Source organism: Schistocerca nitens, chromosome 3 (assembly GCF_023898315.1).
Source record: "Schistocerca nitens isolate TAMUIC-IGC-003100 chromosome 3, iqSchNite1.1, whole genome shotgun sequence".
In the NCBI taxonomy this organism is placed as follows: domain Eukaryota; kingdom Metazoa; phylum Arthropoda; class Insecta; order Orthoptera; family Acrididae; genus Schistocerca; species Schistocerca nitens.
In genome coordinates, this window is record NC_064616.1 from 807,448,169 (window position 1) to 807,472,949 (window position 24,781).

The 24,781-nt window shown below is 44.4% G+C and overlaps 1 protein-coding gene across 1 annotated transcript in view; it reads left to right on the plus strand.

Annotated features, from left to right (window-relative positions):
* Nucleotides 1-24,781, plus strand: part of LOC126248836 (uncharacterized) — a 535,548-nt gene that overhangs the window by 173,117 nt on the left and 337,650 nt on the right. Inside the window, exons 4-5 of the mRNA XM_049950252.1 lie at nt 8,726-8,836; nt 18,474-18,630. Of these exons, the coding sequence (XP_049806209.1) occupies nt 8,726-8,836; nt 18,474-18,630 (268 nt within the window). The remainder of the gene's footprint in view (nt 1-8,725; nt 8,837-18,473; nt 18,631-24,781) is intronic.

Below are 24,781 nucleotides of genomic sequence, written 5' to 3' on the forward strand. Positions count from 1 at the left end.
GCACAGCAGAAACAACATTCACTTCTATCAGGCCAGAGCTCGACTTAGACTTTGAAAACTGCCCGCCACCTGATTGCTGAAGATACACTGTTTGTACGAGGGCAGTTCAATAAGTAATGCAACACATTTTTTTTCTGAAACAGGGGTTGTTTTATTAGCATTGAAATACACCAGGTTATTCCCCAATCTTTTAGCTACACAACACTATTTTTCAACGTAATCTCCATTCAATGCTACGGCCTTACGCCACCTTGAAATGAGGGCCTGTATGCCTGCACGGTACCATTCCACTGGCCGATGTCGGAGCCAACGTCGTACTGCATCAATAACTTCTTCATCATCCGCGTAGTGCCTCCCACGGATTGCGTCCTTCATTGGGCCAAACATATGGAAATCCGACGGTGCGAGATCGGGGCTGTAGGGTGCATGAGGAAGAACAGTCCACTGAAGTTTTGTGAGCTCCTCTCGGGTGCGAAGACTTGTGTGAGGTCTTGCGTTGTCATGAAGAAGGAGAAGTTCGTCCAGATTTTTGTGCCTACGAACACGCTGAAGTCGTTTCTTCAATTTCTGAAGAGTAGCACAATACACTTCAGAGTTGATCGTTTGACCATGGGGAAGGACATCGAACAGAATAACCCCTTCAGCGTCCCAGAAGACTGTAACCATGACTTTACCGGCTGAGGGTATGGCTTTAAACTTTTTCTTGGTAGGGGAGTGGGTGTGGCGCCACTCCATTGATTGCCGTTTTGTTTCAGGTTCGAAGTGATGAACCCACGTTTCATCGCCTGTAACAATCTTTGACAAGAAATTGTCACCCTCAGCCACATGACGAGCAAGCAATTCCACACAGATGGTTCTCCTTTGCTCTTTATGGTGTTCGGTTAGACAACGAGGGACCCAGCGGGAACAAACCTTTGAATATCCCAACTGGTGAACAATTGTGACAGCACTACCAACAGAGATGTCAAGTTGAGCACTGAGTTGTTTGATGGTGATCCGTCGATCATCTCCAACGAGTGTGTTCGCACGCTCCGCCATTGCAGGAGTCACAGCTGTGCACGGCCGGCCCGCACGCGGGAGATCAGACAGTCTTGCTTGACCTTGCGGCGATGATGACACACGCTTTGCCCAACGACTCACCGTGCTTTTGTCCACTGCCTGGTCACCGTAGACATTCTGCAAGCGCCTATGAATATCTGAGATGCCCTGGTTTTCCGCCAAAAGAAACTCGATCACTGCCCGTTGTTTGCAACGCACATCCGTTACAGACGCCATTTTAACAGCTCCGTACAGCGCTGCCACCAGTCGGAAGTCAATGAAACTATACGAAACGAAGCGGGAATGTTTGAAAATATTCCACAAGAAATTTCCGGTTTTTTCAACCAAAATTGGCCGAGAAAAAAAATGTGTTGCATTTCTTATTGAACTGCCCTCGTATATGGCTATACCATGCGCCATTGGCGGGACTTGTTAGCACGAAACTGAAATCTTGGGGTACGTCTAGCTTGAGTGGTAGCGGACCTCTAAAATTGTTCACCCTTTACCACAGAAATGGCTGGAGCTTGCATGTCAAGTTCAGTAATGTCTATTATGTCCCGAGATTTAATTATTGACAACTCAGTATTCAAGTTCAGGTTCGAAAGTTTCAGAATAGAGGCACGAATGCGTGCATCCGAAGTATTGTGAGTGATAATGTCGCTAGGCATTATGTCACTGTAGCTCGAACGATATCAGTATTTGAGCTGACACTGTCTCGTCAACCCACGCAGTTCCGTGACCCATTGTTTATACGACTGGCCTGGCTGCTGATTTAGCCACAAGAACTTATTCCTAGCAGCTGCCAATTTGACTTGTGCTTCAAAATGATCAGGTTGTGTACGACGTCGTGCTGAAATGTAAAAGCTCCTAAGGTTTAATGTGAAAACTCTTAAACCTCTTTAAGTAAAACTTTATTAACGTTCTACATCTTTATTCTTCGTGTCTACGTATTTGCATCCCTTGTGGAAGGAGGGCTCCGAATTGTAGCATGTAACAAGGGGAGGAGGTGTAACGTAACTATGTCGGTGGATGAGAAATAGCGTACTATAATCGACTTTCGGATTCGAAGAGTTCTTTTACACATGGAGCACCCTCTCCGTGAGCATGACGATGTCAGACCACACATGAGCGCTGCGACATCTGCAACAATCTGACACCTTGGGTTCACTGTCATCGGTCATCCTCCAAAGCGCCCCAACTTGGTCCCATCCAGTTTCCATCCGTTTGCAGACCTTAAAGAAGAGGACTTTACTTTGACAGGGATGAAGTGGTTCAAGCAGAGGCGAGGTTGTGGCTGCGTCAACTAAGTTGCCGTTGTTGATTAGGGGGGGGGGGGAGGGGAGACCAAACAGTGAGGTCATCAGTCCCATCGAATTAGGGAGGGATGGCATTTGCCTGCAGCAATTTAGGGAAATCGCGGAAAACCTAGATCGAGATGGCTGGGTTTGAACCGTCATCTTCCCGAATGCGAGTCCAGTGTGCTAACCACTACACCACCTCGCTCGGTGTCAAAGAAATCATTCACCAATGATGGTATCAATAAAGTGCTCTCTCGTTGAGAGAAATGTTTTCGTCGTCAAAGTGACTATGCCGAGAAATAAATATATAGACATGAAAATTAGAGATGCTGAATATCTTTAAGAGGCCTTACCTTTCAGCACACTCTTGTCTGTTCCACATTGCTAAAGGAAGTATCATTCCAGAGCAACTGCTTCCGAGCACAATTCGTAACAGCGATCGGCTGTGCCGGCGGGGTGTGAGTTGTCAACACTGCAAGTCCCAGCGGGCCGCGTCAGTCACTTTTTTTTTCTTTATTGTATTTCAATTCCTCATCGGGGCGGGCTGGCAGCAGCATATGCGCTGCTCTTCAGCCGAAAGACAATAGAACATACAACAGAAGACATTTAAAAATAACATAAAGGAGAAAACAAGGTGTACATAGATATAAAAATGGGGGTTACGTTATGGAAGACAATAGACGAAAAGGGGCGACTGTAAAATGGAGATAAAAACTGTAAAAAAGTAGCGCACACAGAAAACCACACACTGGGACAATTAAAAGAACACAAGGCGAAGTATGACCGGAGCGTAAAAGTATCGACGGATGGCGTAGCACATAACAATAACTGACAGTAACAATAAGTACAAGTCCAGCACACAATTAAAATTACACCTCTCGACGCACAGGATCGTCAGTCACACGAGTGCAGTGTATTTATAGGTGAGCGCAACTTCCACGCATGGTCGGGACCAGCGAAATATACGGGCCCTGTAACGAACTTGTGACGTCACACTAGACAGCTTATTCGCCACACTACGCGAACGCTCGGCTCCGTGCAGGATCCACTGGAAATCAATATGTAATTGAAACGGTTCCCACTAAACGTCTTAATTTTGTCGTGTGCTATCGAGAACTTGTATACATTTAAAAACGCATTAAAGAATCAATAAACTCGTCTAAAATATTTACTCGCTCTCCACTGGGGACGGTTGCTGGCACTCGTAAGACCTGCAGTGTTCCGTGTTGTGAACTACGGGATACGGCCTGTCTTTCTCGTGGGCGTCGACCCATGCTGGTATCACATCGTCGTCGATTGCTTCTTACATACAGTACATAGCAGTGGGCTTTATTGCTAATGGCAGTTAACTTTGTTCTTCTTGAAATGTGGTTGACAAGTAGAGTATTGACCATTACTCTCGTAAAAAGTAACTTCCTTGTTCGTTATATGTATTTGCCGCATTGTCGATGGTTACAATTTGACTTGTAAATAAGTATAAGTGTCATACCTACGTAGGCTTCCTTCGCTGGTGTCATGATTTAAAATTCTTCTGAATATTGTAACTCGTCGTTGCATAAAACACTTAGATTGTAAACTTAAAACCGCCGTTTCAATCGCACTGCAACCGCCTTCCACAAGGCAAGACCACCCTGAGGAAGCCCGTTGCAATACGGCCGAAACGTTGGTTTGAAATTTATAATAAAATATTTTATACAATGACGCGGGACAACACCGAGAAGAATTTTAATCGTCAAGTATAAGTGTGTTTCATTTTTAGGGTTGCTAATATTTTACAGAGTAAATAAGGGATCAAGAAGGAAGCCTACAAAATAAATAGTTCAAATAGTGTTTTCTACGAAGAGCAGTGCTTTAAAACATCATTTGCATTACAAAATTCGTCACACAAACGATCTTCACTTATATCATCTATGTGCGTCCATGTTTTATTTTACATTATTGCTTGTATTTATGAATACAGTTTGCTTCTTCTTGCACAGATTCGTTCGATTTTACATACTTAAAGACTTCTCTACATTTAAAATTAAAAACTCCCCGCTATTTGCAGTTCTGTTTTTATAAGCTCGGTGGTACATTTGTTGTACACCTCTGCCCATTTGTGATTCATTAGGGAAAACATTCTTTCTACCTCAGCATTTGAACCAAGAATGCTTAATGCATAACCCACTACCTTCAGCAAATTGGGAACCTGAACATTTTTGGCTCTCAAGGTACAAAATACCTTAACCAACTTTCTGTTTGCATTGCCTTCCAAGGATGTGGCTTGTTTCAAAATATCCTTTCCATTACAGAATTCATCAAACGATCTTCATTCATATCATCTATCTGAACTGCGTCAATAATATCTTGAAGTTGTTTAAATTTTATCTCGGAATTCAAAGAGTAGTCCAAAACTCTATTGGCATTGGCAGTTGATCTTCAGATTTGAAATTCTTGACTAAATATGTTTCCAATGACATATAAAATTCCACAGGAGTGTTTTAAATGCGTTTTCAGGTTCTGCGACAAGCTTATTTATTAAAAACTTTATTTATGGCAATACAAAAATACTCATCACTCATTCTTCGCTCAATTTTACTAATCAGAGTCTTGGCTGCCTCAAAAGCTTCCATTATACTAACATAGAAATTATAGACAAAGCTGTGACGTGTCAAGTGAAATAAATTATTTTAACTAGCTTTGCAAAACTAATAAAAATACTGGATAAATTCGAAATACTACGGGCACAAAATAGTCAAAACACGGCATTTCCCGGTAAACACGGGTTAGTTGGTAACCTCATTCATTCTCCAATGTGTGTTTGATACAAGGCTGCAAATAAGAATGATGAGTCCATGGCAGGATTGGCGCTTTGCTATGTACAATGCATATTACTACTCGTTTTATTAGTTGGTACCTATCAGAAAAATGTTCAAATGTTTGTGAATTTCTAAGGGACCAAACTGCTTAGGTCATCGGTCCCTAGACTTAAACACTATTTAAACTAACGTATGCTAAGAACAACGCACACACCCGTGCCCGAGGGAGTACTCCAACCTCCGGCGGGAGGGGCTGCACAGTCAGTGACATGGTGCCTCTAACCGCGAGGCTACTCCGTGCGGCTGGTACCTACCTCACACAATCATTTTCTGTGGTGCATTTTGCAAGCATTGCACCTAGCCTTACACTGCACAAGTAGCGGCAGTCGGAACTGTTATTCTTCACTTTGCATTGGGCTATCGTATCGGTTGTATGAGCTCAGCGTCCCTATGCCCTTATCTGTCACTGTTACATGGATGGTGTTTTGTAGGACTCGTATGTTTGCTGTGAGGCAGTATCAATAGCAGAAGCGGGGCGGAGGGTCTTGCAGACCGCTGATTGCTATAAATAGTCATATGTGGCAGAGTGACCAGGGATACTGCACCCTTGTAGTGTTCCTAGATATCGAACGAGCATTCCGCAAACTTTGACACCAGGGCTTGCTGTTCATACTGCTTAACATGGGTATCCTAGCTAAAATGGTTAGACTAATAAAAGCATACATCACTGAGCGGACCTGCAGAGTGCATGTAACAAACCAATCTTCTGAAGCCTTCACCCCACGTATTGGCGTCCCTCATGGTGGCATCTGATCCCCTCTTCTGTACACCGTATATACAGCTGACGTACCTACCATAATTAAGCTACGAACAACAACCATACAATGCAAGACGTAATCGTACCTCCAACGACTAGAAATGTGGATGGTGAAATGGAGCATATGACCAAACCCGGTGAAGACTCAGACAGTCCTTTTCAGACATAGACATCTTACAAAAAAAAAAAAAAAAAAAGCCAACAAAACAAAGACGACATCAGACTCCCATTGTGGGACGCACTCTTAAGGATCAATTGTACAGCCAGGTACCTTAGGATCTATCTGGACAAACACCTCAGCTGGAAAACCCACCTGACACACCTCCCGAACAAAACCCGACTAAGACATAACCTAATCCACCAGGTACAAGGTCGCATCCATGGCTGCAGCACACAAACTACAGCCCACTCCTATAAAACTTTTATTTGACCTGTCCTGGAATATGCGGCAGCCCCCTTGGGAGGAATACACTCCCAAATAGCAAACAGAATATACAGCACAGATTGGAGACTCCTATGCAGTATAGCTAAACTCCCCTACAGCACGCCAAGCAATGAGGTCTACCTAACAACCAAGGTAGAACCACTCTAAACCAGGCTGGTCAAGCTTCGAGCACGATACGGCAGACGCATATTGAACAAAAGGCCCAACATGGAATACCTGATCTCCACCAACAATAGAACCCGACGAAAACCAGAATTCAAATACATCACCCCTTCCAGTACAATAGCCCTCAATACCGCCAAAACTTACCCAGAACTAGCCCCCATCCTGGAACCACTCTCACCCAACTCTACAACCCCACCTCAACTTGACAAGAGAACAGATCACTGAAACTCATATACACACACACACACACACAGACACACACCACCACCACCACCACCACAGCAAACGCACGATTGTGGACCTATGTCTCTATGGTAGCTCTAAGAAACTGAACATTATAAATAGAAATTGTAAACAGTAATTAAGACTCTACATTTCAATATGTACTGTTTACCCTCCACTAGGCATAAGTTTACCTCAACCTTCCCCATTCCTATCGATCTCTCTCCTCTCCACACTACAATTTTATGTATTATGCAACATCTTTATATTTGAATTAAAGAAAATGTATATTACATTAGAAGCAACACAATCTTTAAGTAATATTATTGTACTACGATTACAGAAAACGCATAGCTTGTTAAGAAAGAACAATGTGAATGTAATAAATAGTACCAGGATGAATAATACAAATTGTAATATCAAAATGAAAGACTCAGTTGTAGTCTATTGTCAAAATGAAATGTGCACTGAATTGCATTAAATAAACAAATTTAAATTAAAAATAAAATGTAAAATCCAACAGCTGAAAAGAGTATACAGCAAGCCCTCGAATAACCCGCCCATCTCCATCAAAGGAGGGAATGAAAAGCGAGGAAAGAAAAAGCTTGGGGAAACAGCAAGTAGGTCAACAGACTGTAACTTCCCTTTGTCCTAGCGTCTTGGCATCTGGCATCATAGAGACTATGTCACTATACCAGGGACTTCTATACTTAGCACAAGTGATCTACTTCCACCAACATGACAATGCACTATCTTGAATTTTTGAATTTCTTGCTAATTTATACTCGGGGCAACAACCATACTTGCCCAGTGGCTTAATAGGACTTGGGAAAAACACACGCTAATTTTTTAATTTAACGCCAATTTTTGATTTTACTACCATTTTATGCACAGGGAAGTCACAGGGTTGGAGTGGGAGAGGTGACGAAACCCGATGATGATGTGGCGAAACAAGCGCTGTACCATTGTGAGAGATACAGGGGCGAGCGAGTGCTGGGACTAAACCCTGTTCACTCGCCTCTGCGTGGCATACAAAGTATTGCGCCATAATCTAAGAGCGAAATTAAAAATTGAAATAACTTTTTCAAACTTTTGTCATTGTATGCTTCAGTACATTAATATTAAAACTGTTAAATTTCAAAATGATCAGAAGTTTTGGCCACTTAGATTTATACAGTGTGGTCAGAAAATGTCTGAAACGCTTGTAGGGATGTCGCAGGGCAGGTTGTACTGAGATATGAATGTTACAAAAAAAATTCGATACGTTGCGCCGTTTCCGAGTTATTTAGCATTGAAGTTAGCCAATCAGATCGTCGCGCGCGTAAATTCAAGTTTCAGCTAACGACACAAAGCACTTGTTGGGCAACACCGCCCCTGGCAGGCCGCTTGAATGCGAGCGCGCGACTCCCCGATTGGCTAAATTCTATGCTAAATAACTCGAAAACGGAGCAACGTATCGAATTTCTTTCTTAACATTTATGTCTCAGTACAACCTGCCCTGTAACATCCCTGCAAGCATTTCACACATTTTCTGACAACCCTGTATAAGCTATATTTTCTCCTGCAATTGCTGTTTTTCAAATTTCTCCCTAATTTCTGAAAATCAGTGAACTAAAAATGTTTTGTAGCCATGTTGAACTACTACACAATGCAACACAGATATTTAAGGAATTTCTCATAGCCTCATTCATAATTTAAGATTCAAGTGAAATCTCCTAGCACTGAATCATCTCTCATCAATAGGTACACACGTCTAAGAGTGTTTATACGCTCGGCGAATGATGTGTAAAGTTTTATCACAGAAATACTGAGTATGCATTTCCTTGTTGCTCAAATTACTATCAAATTCTACGAAATATAATTATATGTATAAAATTCATATAATCCACGAAGTATGTTCTCTATTTCGAATAATTGATCATTAATTATTTGGTATTCACAGATTACGAAACTTCTCGGTGTCTGTCCTACAACACTGACTCAGCTGGACATCGAAACAGTCTTCACGACAAAATAGGGAGCAATTTCTTCGAGAAAATATGTCTGCGTGGAGGTAAGACACGTATTCAACGCTCAACGATTTTCTCTTAGCGTATAGCGCATAAGAAGCTAACTTTTTTCTATTTCATTAAGTTTGTTACAATCTGTGAGCTAAAATTAGAATGTTTATTCAGAAGTGAAGGTACAAAAGCCAGGTACCAGAACGCTGTGAAAGACATTATATGAAGGGCTTATTTCAATAGTGGTACAAGTCCATTTTTGTTCATTCTGAGATACAGAGTCCTAAAATTAAATGAGCACTGAAAAATTTGCAGTTAAGGTACCAGAAATATTCAGGTATATTTACTTGAATATTTCTGGTATCTCAAGTGCAGATTTTTCAGCGCTCATTTAACTTTAGGACTCCGTATCTCAGAATGAACAAAAATGGACTTGTGCCACTATTGAAATAAGCCCTTCATATGTTTCTAGTGATTTCCTGTCTACTCTAGCTCTACTGTTCCTCCTCGCCTGGTATTTTTAGTGTTCTGTCAAACGAAAGTGCAGTCACAGCTGTTAGGTCTAGAACATGTGCCCGCTCTGGATGCATTTTGAAAGCTCAGCGACACTACTGCTACGCCGTGTTACAAGATTTAACTTCGTGTGTGCCTGACACATGTAGTGCTATTAAAACATATAAACGTGATTCCGTTTAATTTTTTGTTCTATATATTTCAAACCATTTATCAATCTTAACGCACACTTACTACAATGAACATGAAGCTTGATAAATGGTACTACGCTCATCGTAACAGTAGAGTCTCGGAGAAGACAACTGCGTATTACCGAAAACACAGAGTGACGCCAACATTAACAATGCCATTCAGCCTTTGTACTGTCGGAGTAGTTGCTAATCGCGTGTTTGATTTCATGAGTTGCCAATAGGCAAGCAATTGTGTCTAATGTGTCCCAAGCTGCCAACAGCCAAATGTTCAAGTCTAATGTGTTCAAAATCGACAAAGAATTCACCACTAAGAGCCAAATGAACGAAAAGTTTAAGGAAATGTTAACTATGTTTTAAGAATTTCGTGCCATCCGTAGAGTCACAGGATATATACGTAACTATGTTCTTCAAAAATGATAAGCATTTCAGTCACCTCGGTTCAGCAGCCGGCCGCAGTGGCCGAGCGGTACCAGGCACTTCAGTCGGGAACCGCGCGACCGCTACGGTCGCAGGTTCGAATCCTGCCTTGGGCATGGATGTGTTCCTAGTTTAGTTAGGTTTAAGTAGTTCTAAGTTCTAGGGGATTGATGACCTCCGATGTTAGGTCCCATAGTGCTCAGAGCCATTTGAACCATGTGTCCTGTTGCCTAGTAGGCACAGGGTCCGCCATGGCTCCTGATAACTTGTTCCATGCGCGATGGCATCGACGCATATAAGACGCGAATGGCGTCCTGTGGTATAGCAATCCATGCTGCACTCAACTGGTTCCAAAGTTCATCTGTGGTGGTTGGCATTGGGTCACAGCGCTGCACCCGTCGTTTCACCGTATTCCACACATTTTCGATTGGCGGCAAGTCTGGTGATCTGACGGGCCAGGGCAAAAGGCTGACATACTGTGACACCAAGAAGGCACATGTTCGTGCAGCAACATGTAATCGTGCATTGTCTTGCTGAAAGAAGGCGTCTAATCTACATCTGCATCTACATGGATACTCTGCAAATCACATTTAAGTGTCTGGCAGAGGGTTCATCGAAACTCCTTCACAATTCTCTATTATTCCAATCTCGTATAGCGCGCGGAAAGAACGAACTCCTATATCTTTCCGTACAGGCTCTGATTTCCATTATTTTATTATGATGATCGTTCCTCGCTATGTAGGTCGGCGTCACAAAATATTTTCGCATTTGGAGGAGAAACTTGGTGACTGTAATTTCGTGACACTATCTCCCCTACTTCGCGATAATACAAAACGTGCTGCCCTTCTTTGAACTTTTTCGATGTACTCCGTCAATCCTATCTGGTAAGGACCCCACACCGCGTAGCAGTATTCTAAAAGAGGACGGATAAGGGTAGTGTAGGCAGTCTCCTTAGTAGAACTGTTACATTTTCTAAGTGTCCTGGCAATAAAACGAAGTCTTTGGTTAGCCTTCCACACAACATTTTCTATGTGTTCCATCCAATTTAAGTTGTTCGTAATTGTAATTCCTAGGTATTTAGTTGAATTTATGGCCTTTAGATTTGACTGATTTATCGTGTAACCGAAGTTTAATGGATTCCTTTTAGCACTCATGTGGATGACCTCACACTTTCCCTTATTTGGGGTCAATTGCCAATTTTCACACCATACAAAAATCTTTTCTGAATCGTTTTGCAATTTGTTTTGATCTTCTTATGACTTTACTAATCGATAAACGACAGCGTCATCTCCAAACAACCTAGGACGGCTGTTCAGATGGTCTACCAAATTGTTTATATAGATAAGAAACAGCCAAGGGCCTATCACACTACTTTGGGCAACGCCAAAAATCACTTCTGTTTTATTTCATGACTTTCCGTCAGTTACTACGAACTGTGATCTCTCTGACAGGAAATCACGAATCCAGTCACATAACTGAGACGATACTCCATAAGCACGCAATTTCACTATAAGCCGCTTGTGTGGTACAGTGTCAAAAGCCCTCCCGAAATTCAGAACTACGGAATCAATTTGAAATCCCTTGTCAACAGCACTCAACACTGCATATGAGTAAAGAGCTAGTTCTGTTTCACAAGAACGATGTTTTCTAAATCTGTGTTGACTGTGTGTCAATAGACCGTTTTCTTTGAGGTAATTCATAATGTTCGAACACAATATATGTACCAAAATCTGCTGCATATCGACGTTAATGATATGGGGCTGTAATTTAGTGGGTTTACTACCTTTCTTGAATATTGGTGTGGTCTGTGGAGCTTTCCAGTCTTTGGTTACGGATCTTTCGTCGAGCGAACGGTTGTATATAATTGTTAAGTATGGAGTTATTGCATGAGCATACTCTGAAAGGAATCTAAGCGTATACAGTATGGACCAGAAGACGTACTTTTATTAAGTGATTTAAGTTTCTTCTCTACTCCGAGGATATCTACTTCTAGGTTACTCATGTTGGCAGCTGCTCTTGAATCGAATTCTGGAAGTTTTACTTCGTCTTCTTTTGTGAAGGCATTTCGGAAGGCTGTGTTTAGTAACTCTGTTTTGGCAGCACTGTCTTCCATAGTATCTCCAGTTCTATGACTCAGAGAGGGCATTGATTGTGTCTTGCCGCTAGCATACTTCGCATACGACCAGAATCTCTTTGGACTTTCTGCCAGGTTTCGAGACAAAGTTTTGTTGTGGAAGCTATTGTAAGCATCTTGCATTGAAGTCCGCGCTATATTTCGAGCTTCTGTAAAAGATCGTCAATCTTGGAAATTTTGCGTCTGTTTAAATTTGGCATATTTTCATTTATTTTCGTTGTTTCTGCAGCAGTATTCTGACCTGTTTTGTGTACCAAGGAGGATCAGCTCCATTGTTTGTGAATTTTACTTGATATAAATCTCGCAATTGCTTCCGATACTATTTCTTTGAATTCAAGCCACATCTGGTCTACACTTATATTATGAATTTGGAAGCAGTGGAGATTGTCTCTCAGGAAGGCGGCAAGTGAATTTTTATCTGCTTTTTTGAATAGGTATATTTTTCGTTTATTTTTGGAGGATTTGGGGGTTACAATATTCAATCTTGCTACGACAACTGTGTACTCAATAATCCCTGTATCCGTTTTGATGATCGTTGTTAACTCAGGATTACTTGTTGCTGAGAGGTCAAGTGTGTTTTCACAACCGTTTACTATTCGCGTGGGCTCATGAACTAACTGCTCGAAATAATTTTCAGAGAATGCGTTTAGCACAATTTCGGATGATGTTTTATGCGTACCTCCGGAATTAAACATGTACTTCCGCCAACATACAGAGGGTAAATTAAAATCACCACTAACTACAATCGTATGAGTCGGGTACGTGTTTCAAATCAAACTCAAGTTTTCGGTAAACATTTCAGAAATTATCAAAATATCCACGGGTGTACTGCCGGTCTACAGTGTCCAACGGGCACAATATTTCGGCGATCATACATGTCGCCATCATCAGGTGAACTGACGGACTGAGCTCCTGTGAACGTGCCGGCACGGAGATCCGTACACTATGGCTGCTCAGGGGGAACTGGGTTCGGTCGCGGCGGCGGCCGATTTAAATACCCTCCGCCCACGGCGCGCTCACTCCGCCGTCCGTGCCCCGCGCCACGGTCGCGCTGTGGAACAGATTGCGACGGCGTCTGAGATGACGTCGGTGTGATGGCTCTGTCCGCCGTGGTCGTCACAACTATACATTTGCTCGATTTACTCTTGGTTAACCCAATCGCTGGTTCCCAAGCCTTGCTAAGATTATAGCCACAGTCACGGTTTATGAGGTCGTCATTGGTGCGAATTTCGATGGCCTCTCTAACAACGCTGTCCCAGTATCTCGACGTCTGTACCAGAATCCTCGTGCATTCATACTCCATAGCGTGATTTTCCGACAAACAATGTTCAGCGACCGCCGAATTGCTCGGATACATCAGTCGAGTGTGCCTCTGGTGTTCACGGCATCGATCCTCGACGGTACGCATCGTCTGACCAATATACGACTTGCCACATTGACACGGAATCTGGTACACGCCGGCCTTCCTCAAACCGAGGTCATCTTTGGCGCTCCCCACCAGTGCACGAGTTTTATTCGGAGGACAAAACACAGTTCCGACCCGGTGTTTCTTCAAAATGCGGGCGATTTTCCCCGAGAGTGCGCCTGTATATGGGATAAACGCAGTGCCTACTTCCTCCCTCGTGATTTCATCCATCTCCACAGGTTGTGCTGTAGTGGGTGGGCGGAGAGCACGTTGAATCTGCCACTCTGAGTACCCATTTTTTCGAAATACAGTTCTCAGATGTTCCAATTCCTGGGGTAGACTCTCTGCGTCAGAGATAGTGCGCGCCCTATGTACTAGAGTTTTAAGCACCCCATTGCTCTGTGAAGGGTGGTGGCAGCTGTCTGCGTGCAAATACAGATCAGTGTGCGTTGTCTTCCGATACACCCCATGGCCTAGGGTGCCGTCAGGCCTTCTCTTGACCAAGACGTCAAGGAAAGGTTGTTTACCCTCCGTTTCAGTCTCCATAGTGAATTTGATGTTGGGGTGTATGGAGCTTAGATGTGTAAGGAAGTCAAGGAGTTTATCCATACCATGTGGCCAGATGACGAACGTGTCGTCCACGTAACGGAAAAAGCAAGTAGGTTTCCATTCGGATGACGACAGGGCTTCCTCCTCGGAGTTCTCCATGTACAAATTCGCTACCACCGGTGGTAGGATCGATGCCGTGAACACCAGAGGCACACTCGACTAATGTATCCGAGCAAGTCGGCGGTCGCTGAACATTGTTTGTCGGAAAATCACGCTATGGAGTATGAACGCACGACGATTCTGGTACAGACGTCGAGATACTGGGACAGCATTGTTAGAGAGGCCATCGAAATTCGCACCAATGACGATCTCATAAACCGTGACTGTGGCTATAATCTTAGCAGGGCTTGGGAACCAGCGATTGGGTTAACCAAGAGTAAATCGAGCAAATGTATAGTTGTGACGACCACGGCGGACAGAGCCATCACACCGACGTCATCTCAGACGCCGTCGCAATCTGTTCCACCGCGCGACCGTGGCGCGGGGCGCGGACGGCGGAGTGAGCGCGCCGCGGGCGGAGGGTATTTAAATCGGCCGCCGCCGCGACCGAACCCAGTTCCCCCTGAGCAGCCATAGTGTACGGATCTCCGTGCCGGCACGTTCACAGGAGCTCAGTCCGTCAGTTCACCTGATGATGGCGACATGTATGATCGCCGAAATATTGTGCCCGTTGGACACTGTAGACCGGCAGTACACCCGTGGATATTTTGATTATCAAATACGCCGGGAGAAACTCAAGAATCACATTTCAGAAATTGTATCATATGAATTGGGAGGTCAGTAAAAGTATCAAATTCTTATTTTATTCCGATTGTCAACAATGACTTCTGCCCATACTCAATCACAGGAACTACCTACTTCAATTTCGCGACAAGATAAACTACTTCTAACAGCAACAAACACGTCACCGCCAACCGTGTTTAGCCCATCCTTTCGGAACACCGTTAGGTTCTTTGCAAAAATTTCGGCTGAGCGTATATCCGACTTTAGCCAGCTTTCAGTGCCTACAACGATTTGAGTGAGCATCGGTGCTTTCTATTAGCACTTGGAGCTCTGGTACTTTCCCAACACAGCTATGACAATTTACAACTGTTGTACCGATGGTTCCCAGATCTACGTTCTTCCTATGTTCGCCTTGCACCCTTTGTGACTGAAGCCCTTTTTGTGTTTCCCCGAGACCCTCTAACCTAAGAAAACCATCGAGTTCGCGCCACACAGCACCTGCTACCCGTGTAGCCGCCTCCTGCGTATAGTGGACTCCTGACCTATTCAGCGGGACCCGAAACCGAACCACCCTACGCCGGAAGTCGAGTAATCTGCAGCCTACACGGTCGCAGAATAGTCTGAGCCTCTGATTCAGACCCTCCACTCGGCTCTGTACCAGAGGTCCGCAATCGGTCCTGTCGCCTATGCTGCTTTCATCTCGCAAACAAGACTGGCAGCCTTTACCACTACTGTTAGCCGCTCGAAACCAGAGAGCATCTCTTCTGATCCAAAGTGACACACATCATTGCTACCGACGTGAGCCACTGCCTGCAGTTGGCTGCACCCTGTGCTCTTCATGGCATCCAGAAGTATCCTTTCCACGTCTGGAATGACTCCACTCGGTATGCACTCGGAGTGCACATTGGCTTTCTTCCCATTCTTGGCAGCCATGTCCCTAAGGGCCCCACAACGTGCATAATGTTGGAGCATCCAACGATCAATAATCCCACTCTCTGTAACTGCCCAGATCTTGCAGGCTGCGAGGTTTCCTCTGAAACAGGACAGACATCTAGCTTAGCGACAGTGTCAGCCACAGACAGCACCTGGAACCTGTTTGTCAGACTAACTGGGGAAGCCTTACGTGCGGCCCCCTGGGAAGTCTTTCGCCGCCTGCTACGCCCAGGGGCGACTTCCCACTCGACCACAGATGAGGGGTCAACCTCGGTGCGGGGAGTAACTGGGCTGGCTACCAGTGAGGACCGATTGGAGCATTGGACGTGCTGGACTTCCGTTGGATCCCTATAGCCAGCCCACAACAATGGTGCCCATCCACTGCAGCCTCAAGCTGTGTAACAGAAGCCATCACAGCCTGCAGCTGAGAGCGAAGTGTCACCAAATCGGCTCGCATCCGCACACAACAATCACAGTCCCTATCCATACTAAAGACCATGGAAAACTAAACTACCCACATAAACGGACTATCGGCACATGCAGCGGAACTCTACTGTAGATGCTGACGAAAACGCAGGAACTGTGTCTAATGAATTAGATTAATACGGAGAGATTCAAAAACCCAGCCAACGAAGCACTCAGGTGAAACTAAATAAATCGCCCCTGATTAGAAACTTGTAATATTTCACAAAATCGGTTTACTTTCGGACGCAAACAAAAACTCGAGGACTGTGGCTATTAGATATTAAATTAACACGCAGAAACTCAAGAAACTAAACTATTAAATCACACAGATGATGATATAAAATTCGCTCCTGGTTAGGAACTCGTAAAAGTCACAAAATCGGTTACTTCCCTGTTGCTGCTTCTGTCTCGGCCGGCTGCTGCTGCCTAACTGACCGTCTGTGGAGTTGAGCAGAAAGGGTATGGCTACGGGTCGCAGGATGTCATTCATGTAGATCACACTGGTTACAGTGCCCTGGACATGTATCAGCTGTGATTTGTGACTGTACCAAATAGCACCCCAGACCATAAGGCCTTGAGCTGACGCTTGATGTCTTGTGCGAATGCGGTCACTGTGATGCCGCTCCCCCTGTCTACAGCGAACCAAAATGCGGCCATCATTTTCAAGAAAACAGAGCTTGATTCGTCCGAAAATACTATCTGACGCCATTCCAGTCCCCAGTGACGTCGTTACACACACCATTGCAGTCTTGCATGTTTCTGCACATTCGTCAAAGAAAGGCGCAGAAGGAGACGACGCACACGTAACACAGACGGTAATAAACGACGACGGACTATCACCCCAGACAGTGTACGATGTGTTACACTGTTCCATTGTTGTGCCAGAGCCGAGGAGGACGCAGATCTGCCCTGTAATTCCGTAAGGTTGGTTGGCTTGTTGGTTGGTTAGGGTGAGGGTCCAAACGGCGCGGCCATCGATCCCATCGGGTTAGGGAAGAATGCCGGCTGTGCCTTTTCAAAGGAACCATCCTGGCACTTGAGTGAAGCGATTTAGGGAAATCACGGAAAACCTAAATTAGGATGGCCTGAAGCGGGTTTGAACCGTCGTCCTCCCGAATGCGAGTCCAGTGTACTAACCGGTGCGCCACCTCGCTCGGTTTGGATGAGGTGTCGATCTTTTCGGCAGTGGTCTGATTGGTGTGACCTGACCCACCTCGTCGTGTTCTACGGCCTTCCGTGAATCATTCGACACACACACCCTCTGCGCTGCCGTAACACTTCGTCCCACACGAGCAGCAATTTCCCGGATGGATCTCTGACGCCAATAATGTACCCTCTTTCAGACTAACTGATTTGATAGTACGTTCCGCGCATACGCCTGCGAGGCATCCTGCACGTCTGCACAAGTCACACTGATCCATTACCTTCGGTTTATAGCGACAACGAGAGCCACAGACACATTTTACAGGCAGCTGATGTTGGAACGCTATACCGATGTTGACCTTGAACCCTCGGGCCGATTGTTCAAATACTAATCATTTCTGCAGAACTTACTAATTTACATGTCCTGTGAATGTGACCATCCTATTTCTAGTCGTAAACTCTTTCTATAGCATGTACTTGAATTTTCTATCGCCGCTACTTACTCTTTTAGTGATTCAATCGCAGCAAATTTTAGTTTTACAATAATACTTGAATCACAAATAGTGACGTAAGATAGTGTTTACTTCGAGCGGAAACTTTATGCAATAATACCTCAGACATGTACCATGTATTTACGAGATAGAGTGCCTTGAGTGAAAAATGATGCACAAAAGGCAAAGCTGAATACAAAAAGTAGTGCAGTGTTTCTATTGGACATAAGATTTATCGTCAGCTGGAGGAGGGTGATTCTGAAAGAAATGGCCAAACCAGTGACACTTAGAAGGATTACAGCATATTGTATAAAAATGACGTATACCTAGGCAAGATGAATGTAAATAATTACAGGTTGCTTATATTATACGTCAGAATTCATATCAGCACAAGGCAGATAACAATGAAAGGACTAAATAATCTGTAGTTATTCGAAAGGAATTAAAATGATATGTTATCAGTACTCTGTACTCCTGTAAATTTACGGGGCTTTAAGTTAGAAATTTTCCAATCAAGAGTGGAGTTACGAATAGGAGATACGCTATAATCGACTAGATGATGTACTGTAAAGACTTAATGTTTAGCGTAATGTTTGAAATCCGTTATAGTCAATCATATGTGTTAATAGGGCTTTGAGTAATTCAATCGAATATTTTCTTTTGCAGTTTCAAATCTAAGCTCGATGTGTGGCGATCGATTATGGGCCTTCGAGAGAGTTGTTGGTGCTTATCTTGAGGGATTCGATAACAAGGAAGAACGAAATACGCAAACGAAGACAGAATGTGAAAAACTGTGCTTGTTTGAGACGACTTTCATTTGCAGGTAAGGGTGTATTTCAGCTTGTCTGTTTCTACTCTCAGTAAAACAGTCGAAGTTATACTGAATTATGGAACCCAGTTGTCATGTGTAATTTGAAAATCTTTATACACCATAAAATAGTACATGGTGCATCTGGAGAGTTCTGTGAATGGTTTCAGAAAATAAACGAAACAAGAGTTACAAACTAAATACTTTTCCTGTTCCTGGCCTTCAGCTCAGCCACCACTAGCTACAACACACTTCTGACACCGGTTAGTGACAGTCAACAAACGCTTCTTGTGGAATCGCTAAGAGCACCGTGTGGATATCCGCATCATCACAGGAGATGCGATCTGGTGCTATCAACAAGATCCAGAGACCAAACGACTGGCAATGGCATGGTGCTCATCGTCTTCCACGACTCTAAAAAAAAAGTCATCTGACAAATCCATGATTAAGACAAAGTTGATCGCCTTTTTCGACAGCAAAGGCTTGATCGATCATGAATTTTTAACCGAGGGAAGTAGTGAAAACGATGACCACTATGCCACTGACTGTCATTGGTCTTCAGATTTTATTGGTAACACCGGGTCTCATCTCCTGTAAAGATGCGAATATCCAACAACGCGTGACCACAACGCTTCCAGCGATTACACAAGAAGCGTTTCCTGGCAGTTTCCAACAACTTTACAACCAACGTCAGAAGTCTGTTGTAGCTAATAGCGATTACTTTAAGGGCCGCGAAAGATATTTCCTTTGCAGCTATTGTTTCTTTTTTTTCTGACACCATTCAACGAACATTTCGGACGCTCCTTGTAAGATCCTGAAACAATTTTTTAGTACGTGATAGCGCGAAGAGCAGTGAGTACTTTTGTTGTAGGTTTTCTAGTTTTACATTTTTTATGTGCTGAGATATGCAATGAAACTTTAACTTTAATCAAGGATGTACTTTCTTAATTGGATACCAAGGCCCTTGAAAGAATGGAGGAAAGGAGTTATTGTTTAACGTCGATGAAGAGATAATTACGATGAGGGTGAAAATCGGCCGTGTGCTTTTCAAAGGAGCTATTTCGTCATTTGTGTCAAGAGATTTAGGGAAACTACAGAAAAACCTTGGAGGGCCTGACTGGGATGCCACTAAATATGAGACTAGTCACTTAACTATGGTCAGTGCTCTTGAAAACTGGAGTATACAGGTGAAACCTGTCTCCTGCTACAAAATTTCGAAGGTTGTTTAGGGATATGTTTTGAATATTTTAATGTAAAGGACCCGTGGTTTCCTGTGGTTCGTTACAGAGTAAATACATTTCGATGATTTCTTACTCCCGTTTGTATTTGTACTTGTTTTGTATTGAAAATATCCGCACATCACTGCAAATGTCGATGTGTGTCTTGACTGGAAACAAACTTGTTCCATTCACTCACGCTGCAGTAATGCTCACTTCCCTCTTGCCCCTCCAGCTTGCATTCCGTACTGTTCGGATGTCTCGTGTGTGCTTTTCCGACAGTGTTGCTCTTGCAGAGTGGTTACAATTAAATTTTCGCACTGGAGAAGGCCCCCATGAAAAACGAGAGAGCGTAGAGCAATAAAATTTTGTGAAAATTTTTGTAAGGACATCCTGAAGAGAAATAACAAATAAACCAATGACAGAAACACATTTTATTTCCACACGAGAGGATAACTTTTTTTTAATTTCGTACCATGTTTACGTTCCAGGTTACAAACTATGCTCAATATGACAACCATCTGAATCCGCGACAGCCACGATACCATTTCACAATTGTTCGCAGCACTTTTTGAACTGTGGACCATGGCATGTTCAACTGTTGTAACACTGAAACTTCCTGGCAGATTAAAACTGTGTGCCGGACCGAGACTCGAACTCGGGAAAAGGTCCCGAGTTCGAGTCTCGGTCCGGCACACAGTTTTAATCTGCCAGGAAGTTTCATATCAGCGCACACTCCGCTGCAGAGTGAAAATCTCATTCTGGAAACATCCCCCAGGCTGTCGCTAAGCCATGTCTCCGCAATATTCTTTCTTTCAGGAGTGATAGTTCTGCAAGGTTCGCAGGAGAGCTTCTGTAAAGTTTGGAAGGTAGGAGACGAGGTACTGACAGAAGTAAGGCTGAGGACGGGGCGTGAGTCGTGCTTGGGTAGCTCAGTCGGTAGAGCACTTGCCCGCGAAAGGCAACGGTCCCGAGTTCGAGTCTCGGTCCGGCACACAGTTTTAATCTGCCAGGAAGTTTCATATCAGCGCACACTCCGCTGCACAGTGAAAATCTCATTCTGTCGTAACACTGCTTGAAGGTCGCACATCGTGTCCAGCATTCTCAGCCATGGCAACAGTAACTTCTTCAACAATTTGTGGCACAATTGGCCGTCGGTCTCTCCCAGGAGCAATTACCAAATCGTCAGTTAATTCGCACTTCCCAATCGTGTTCTTCAACCCTGGTGTGGAAAGAGGACCTCTTCGTACTCCTTCAACGCTTCGATACTCGCGAAGTGTAGCAGCACTATTGCTGTTGCTTCGATGAAACAGCCTTACAAGTAAAGCCTGCTCAACCTTGTCCATACCCATGTCGACTGTCTGCAGCTGTAATCGACACTGATGCCTGTTTTTCAGCCCTAAGTCGCCGTACCAGTTGCGGCCCCTAAAGGCAAGTCATGACACTAACACTGCTATAATCCGTTCATCATAAAAATAAACCTGATGTAAACAAACACAAACGCGAAGATCGGTCAGAAGCCGTAGCACACGTACACTGGTGTTGTTACACTCTTGGAAATAGGTCCCACTTATGTATTAGATATCGTATTTCTAAGTTACGTTTAATGAAGTTTTAAGATATTCAAATGTATTAACAGAAATCAACGTTTTTCCTAATTACGCTTTAGCTACATAGTCTTTATTTCAAAAATTGTGTACAGTCACAGCCTCTGCAGCGTTGTGCTCTTTTTGTTGCGCTGTTAATGCGCAGTATGAAAATGGCTGAGGCTGCTTTCTGTTCCGTAGTGAAGCACGCGCGTGGAACACGGTTTAAAAGTGCCGAGAAATAGGCTGTTCTTAATGTCTGTCATAAATTTACGGAGATAATCGGCTTTGAATTTTTCCCTCGCTTGTATACAATACAGTTGATAAACATATGCACATTGAATGTGTATCGCAATTGGTAGCGAAATGGAAGAAAATCTCCTCATAACCATTTTTTTTCTCGTTCAATTTGAAATATGTACATCTCGTAATTATAAAACTCAACATCATTTTTTCTGAATAATGCACGTCTTCTTGTTTCTAATTACATATTAGACGCGAAATCCCTGTTTCCATTTCATATACAAACTCTTAATCATCGATGTTCTATGAAAGACTGTTAATACAGGTTGTTTAAACTAAGAAACCATGACAATTTAATTTTTAAGGCAAAAATGAAAAACAAAATCCTCTTTATCTGGACTATGTCAATCATTTTATACCACAGAGGTAGGTAAGTATCGTTGAAACACGAAAACCAATCATTTTCACGGCATCGAACCCATCATGCAAATGCTGCATTTTTACATTTGCTACTGTACCATTACAATATGAACCCAACAGAACTGATCTGGAGCCAAGCTGCGGGATTTGGCCCGACAAGTAACAAGACTGTTGAGCTGTCAGATGTACTGAAACTAACGCACGCAGCGAAAACACGTCATTGCCGAACGCTGGTGGGATATAGAACGGCTCGTGATAAAAGAAGATGAGGAAATGCTGCGCCTGGTTGGCTTCATGGATTCTGTTGTTGATAGGCTCGTTATCCACGTAGCAGCCGATATTTCCAGAATTGAAATGTACACTCCTGGAAATTGAAATAAGAACACCGTGAATTCATTGTCCCAGGAAGGGGAAACTTTATTGACACATTCCTGGGGTCAGATACATCACATGATCACACTGACAGAACCACAGGCACATAGACACAGGCAACAGAGCATGCACAATGTCGGCACTAGTACAGTGTATATTCACCTTTCGCAGCAATGCAGGCTGCTATTCTCCCGTGGAGACGATCGTAGAGATGCTGGATGTAGTCCTGTGGAACGGCTTGCCATGCCATTTCCACCTGGCGCCTCAGCTGGACCAGCGTTCGTGCTGGACGTGCAGACCGCGTGAGACGACGCTTCATCCAGTCCCAAACATGCTCAATGGGGGACAGATCCGGAGATCTTGCTGGCCAGGGTAGTTGACTTACACCTTCTAGAGCACGTTGGGTGGCACGGGATACATGCGGACGTGCATTGTCCTGTTGGAACAGCAAGTTCCCTTGCCGGTCTAGGAATGGTAGAACAATGGGTTCGATGACGGTTTGGATGTACCGTGCACTATTCAGTGTCCCCTCGACGATCACCAGTGGTGTACGGCCAGTGTAGGAGATCGCTCCCCACACCATGATGCCGGGTGTTGGCCCTGTGTGCCTCGGTCGTATGCAGTCCTGATTGTGGCGCTCACCTGCACGGCGCCAAACACGCATACGACCATCATTGGCACCAAGGCAGAAGCGACTCTCATCGCTGAAGACGACACGTCTCCATTCGTCCCTCCATTCACGCCTGTCGCGACACCACTGGAGGCGGGCTGCACGATGTTGGGGCGTGAGCGGAAGACGGCCTAACGGTGTGCGGGACCGTAGCCCAGCTTCATCGAGACGGTTGCGAATGGTCCTCGCCGATGCCCCAGGAGCAACAGTGTCCCTAATTTGCTGGGAAATGGCGGTGCGGTCCCCTACGGCACTGCGTAGGATCCTACGGTCTTGGCGTGCATCCGTGCGTCGCTGCGGTCCGGTTCCAGGTCGACGGGCACGTGCACCTTCCGCCGACCACTGGCGACAACATCGATGTACTGTGGAGACCTCACGCCCCACGTGTTGAGCAATTCGGCGGTACGTCCACCCGGCCTCCCGCATGCCCACTATACGCCCTCGCTCAAAGTCCGTCAACTGCACATACGGTTCACGTCCACGCTGTCGCGGCATGCTACCAGTGTTAAAGACTGCGATGGAGCTCCGTATGCCACGGCAAACTGGCTGACACTGACGGCGGCGGTGCACAAATGCTGCGCAGCTAGCGCCATTCGACGGCCAACACCGCAGTTCCTGGTGTGTCCGCTGTGCCGTGCGTGTGATCATTCCTTGTACAGCCCTCTCGCAGTGTCCGGAGCAAGTATGGTGGGTCTGACACACCGGTGTCAATGTGTTCTTTTTTCCATTTCCAGGAGTGTATTTCTCGGATTTGTTCAAATGGTTCAAATGGCTCTGAGCACTATGGGACTCAACTGCTGAGGTCATTAGTCCCCTAGAACTTAGAACTAGTTAAACCTAACTAACCTAAGGACATCACAAGCATCCATGCCCGAGGCAGGATTCGAACCTGCGACCGTAGCGGTCTTGTGGTTCCAGACTGCAGCGCCTTTAACCGCACGGCCACTTCGGCTGGCATTTCTCGGATTCGGATAAGGAAGGAGCTAAGAGATTACCAGACGACTTACTGTGAGTAATACCTTCAGTGGTTTCAGTATTTAACTATACGGCCAAATCCTTGAATAATGTCTTACATTACACACACGTTATGCAGCAAATTTACCTTGTGGTTAAGTCAGGCATTTTCATCATACTTGTTTTTAATTAAAATAGTACGTTAGCTGAAAACGATAAAGTGTTGCGGTTTTCGTCTAGTCGTCTGAGGAATGTATTGTGGGAGATTTGTAGTGAATTATTTCATTCTGATTAAAAATTAATTGACATGCGAAGCTGTATTGCTCCTCTGCTCGTCCATTCTTACGTGTGAACTGCAGCTGGCCAGTGCAATCCAAGTTAAATGTGCCGGTAAAGCTGTTGTGCCCTATTATCGCTAAGTCGATGTGCGCGTAACGCACAGCGCAAAACATACCTTTATTATCGTACTTGACAGTACTCGAGACAGCTTGGCTGCAGTCCCACGTGAAACGGAAATCCAATGAGGTTCCAGCAAACGCGGAAGAATACATAGTGCAATGTTTACATCAGGTTTATTCTTCTGATGAACGGATTATAACAACGCCAATTCCGCAGCGCACAGTGTGACATCACACCCGTACGGTAAATACCTTTCCGTCTACACTAGCTCAAGTAGCGAAAGTTTAATTGTAACCATCCTGTGC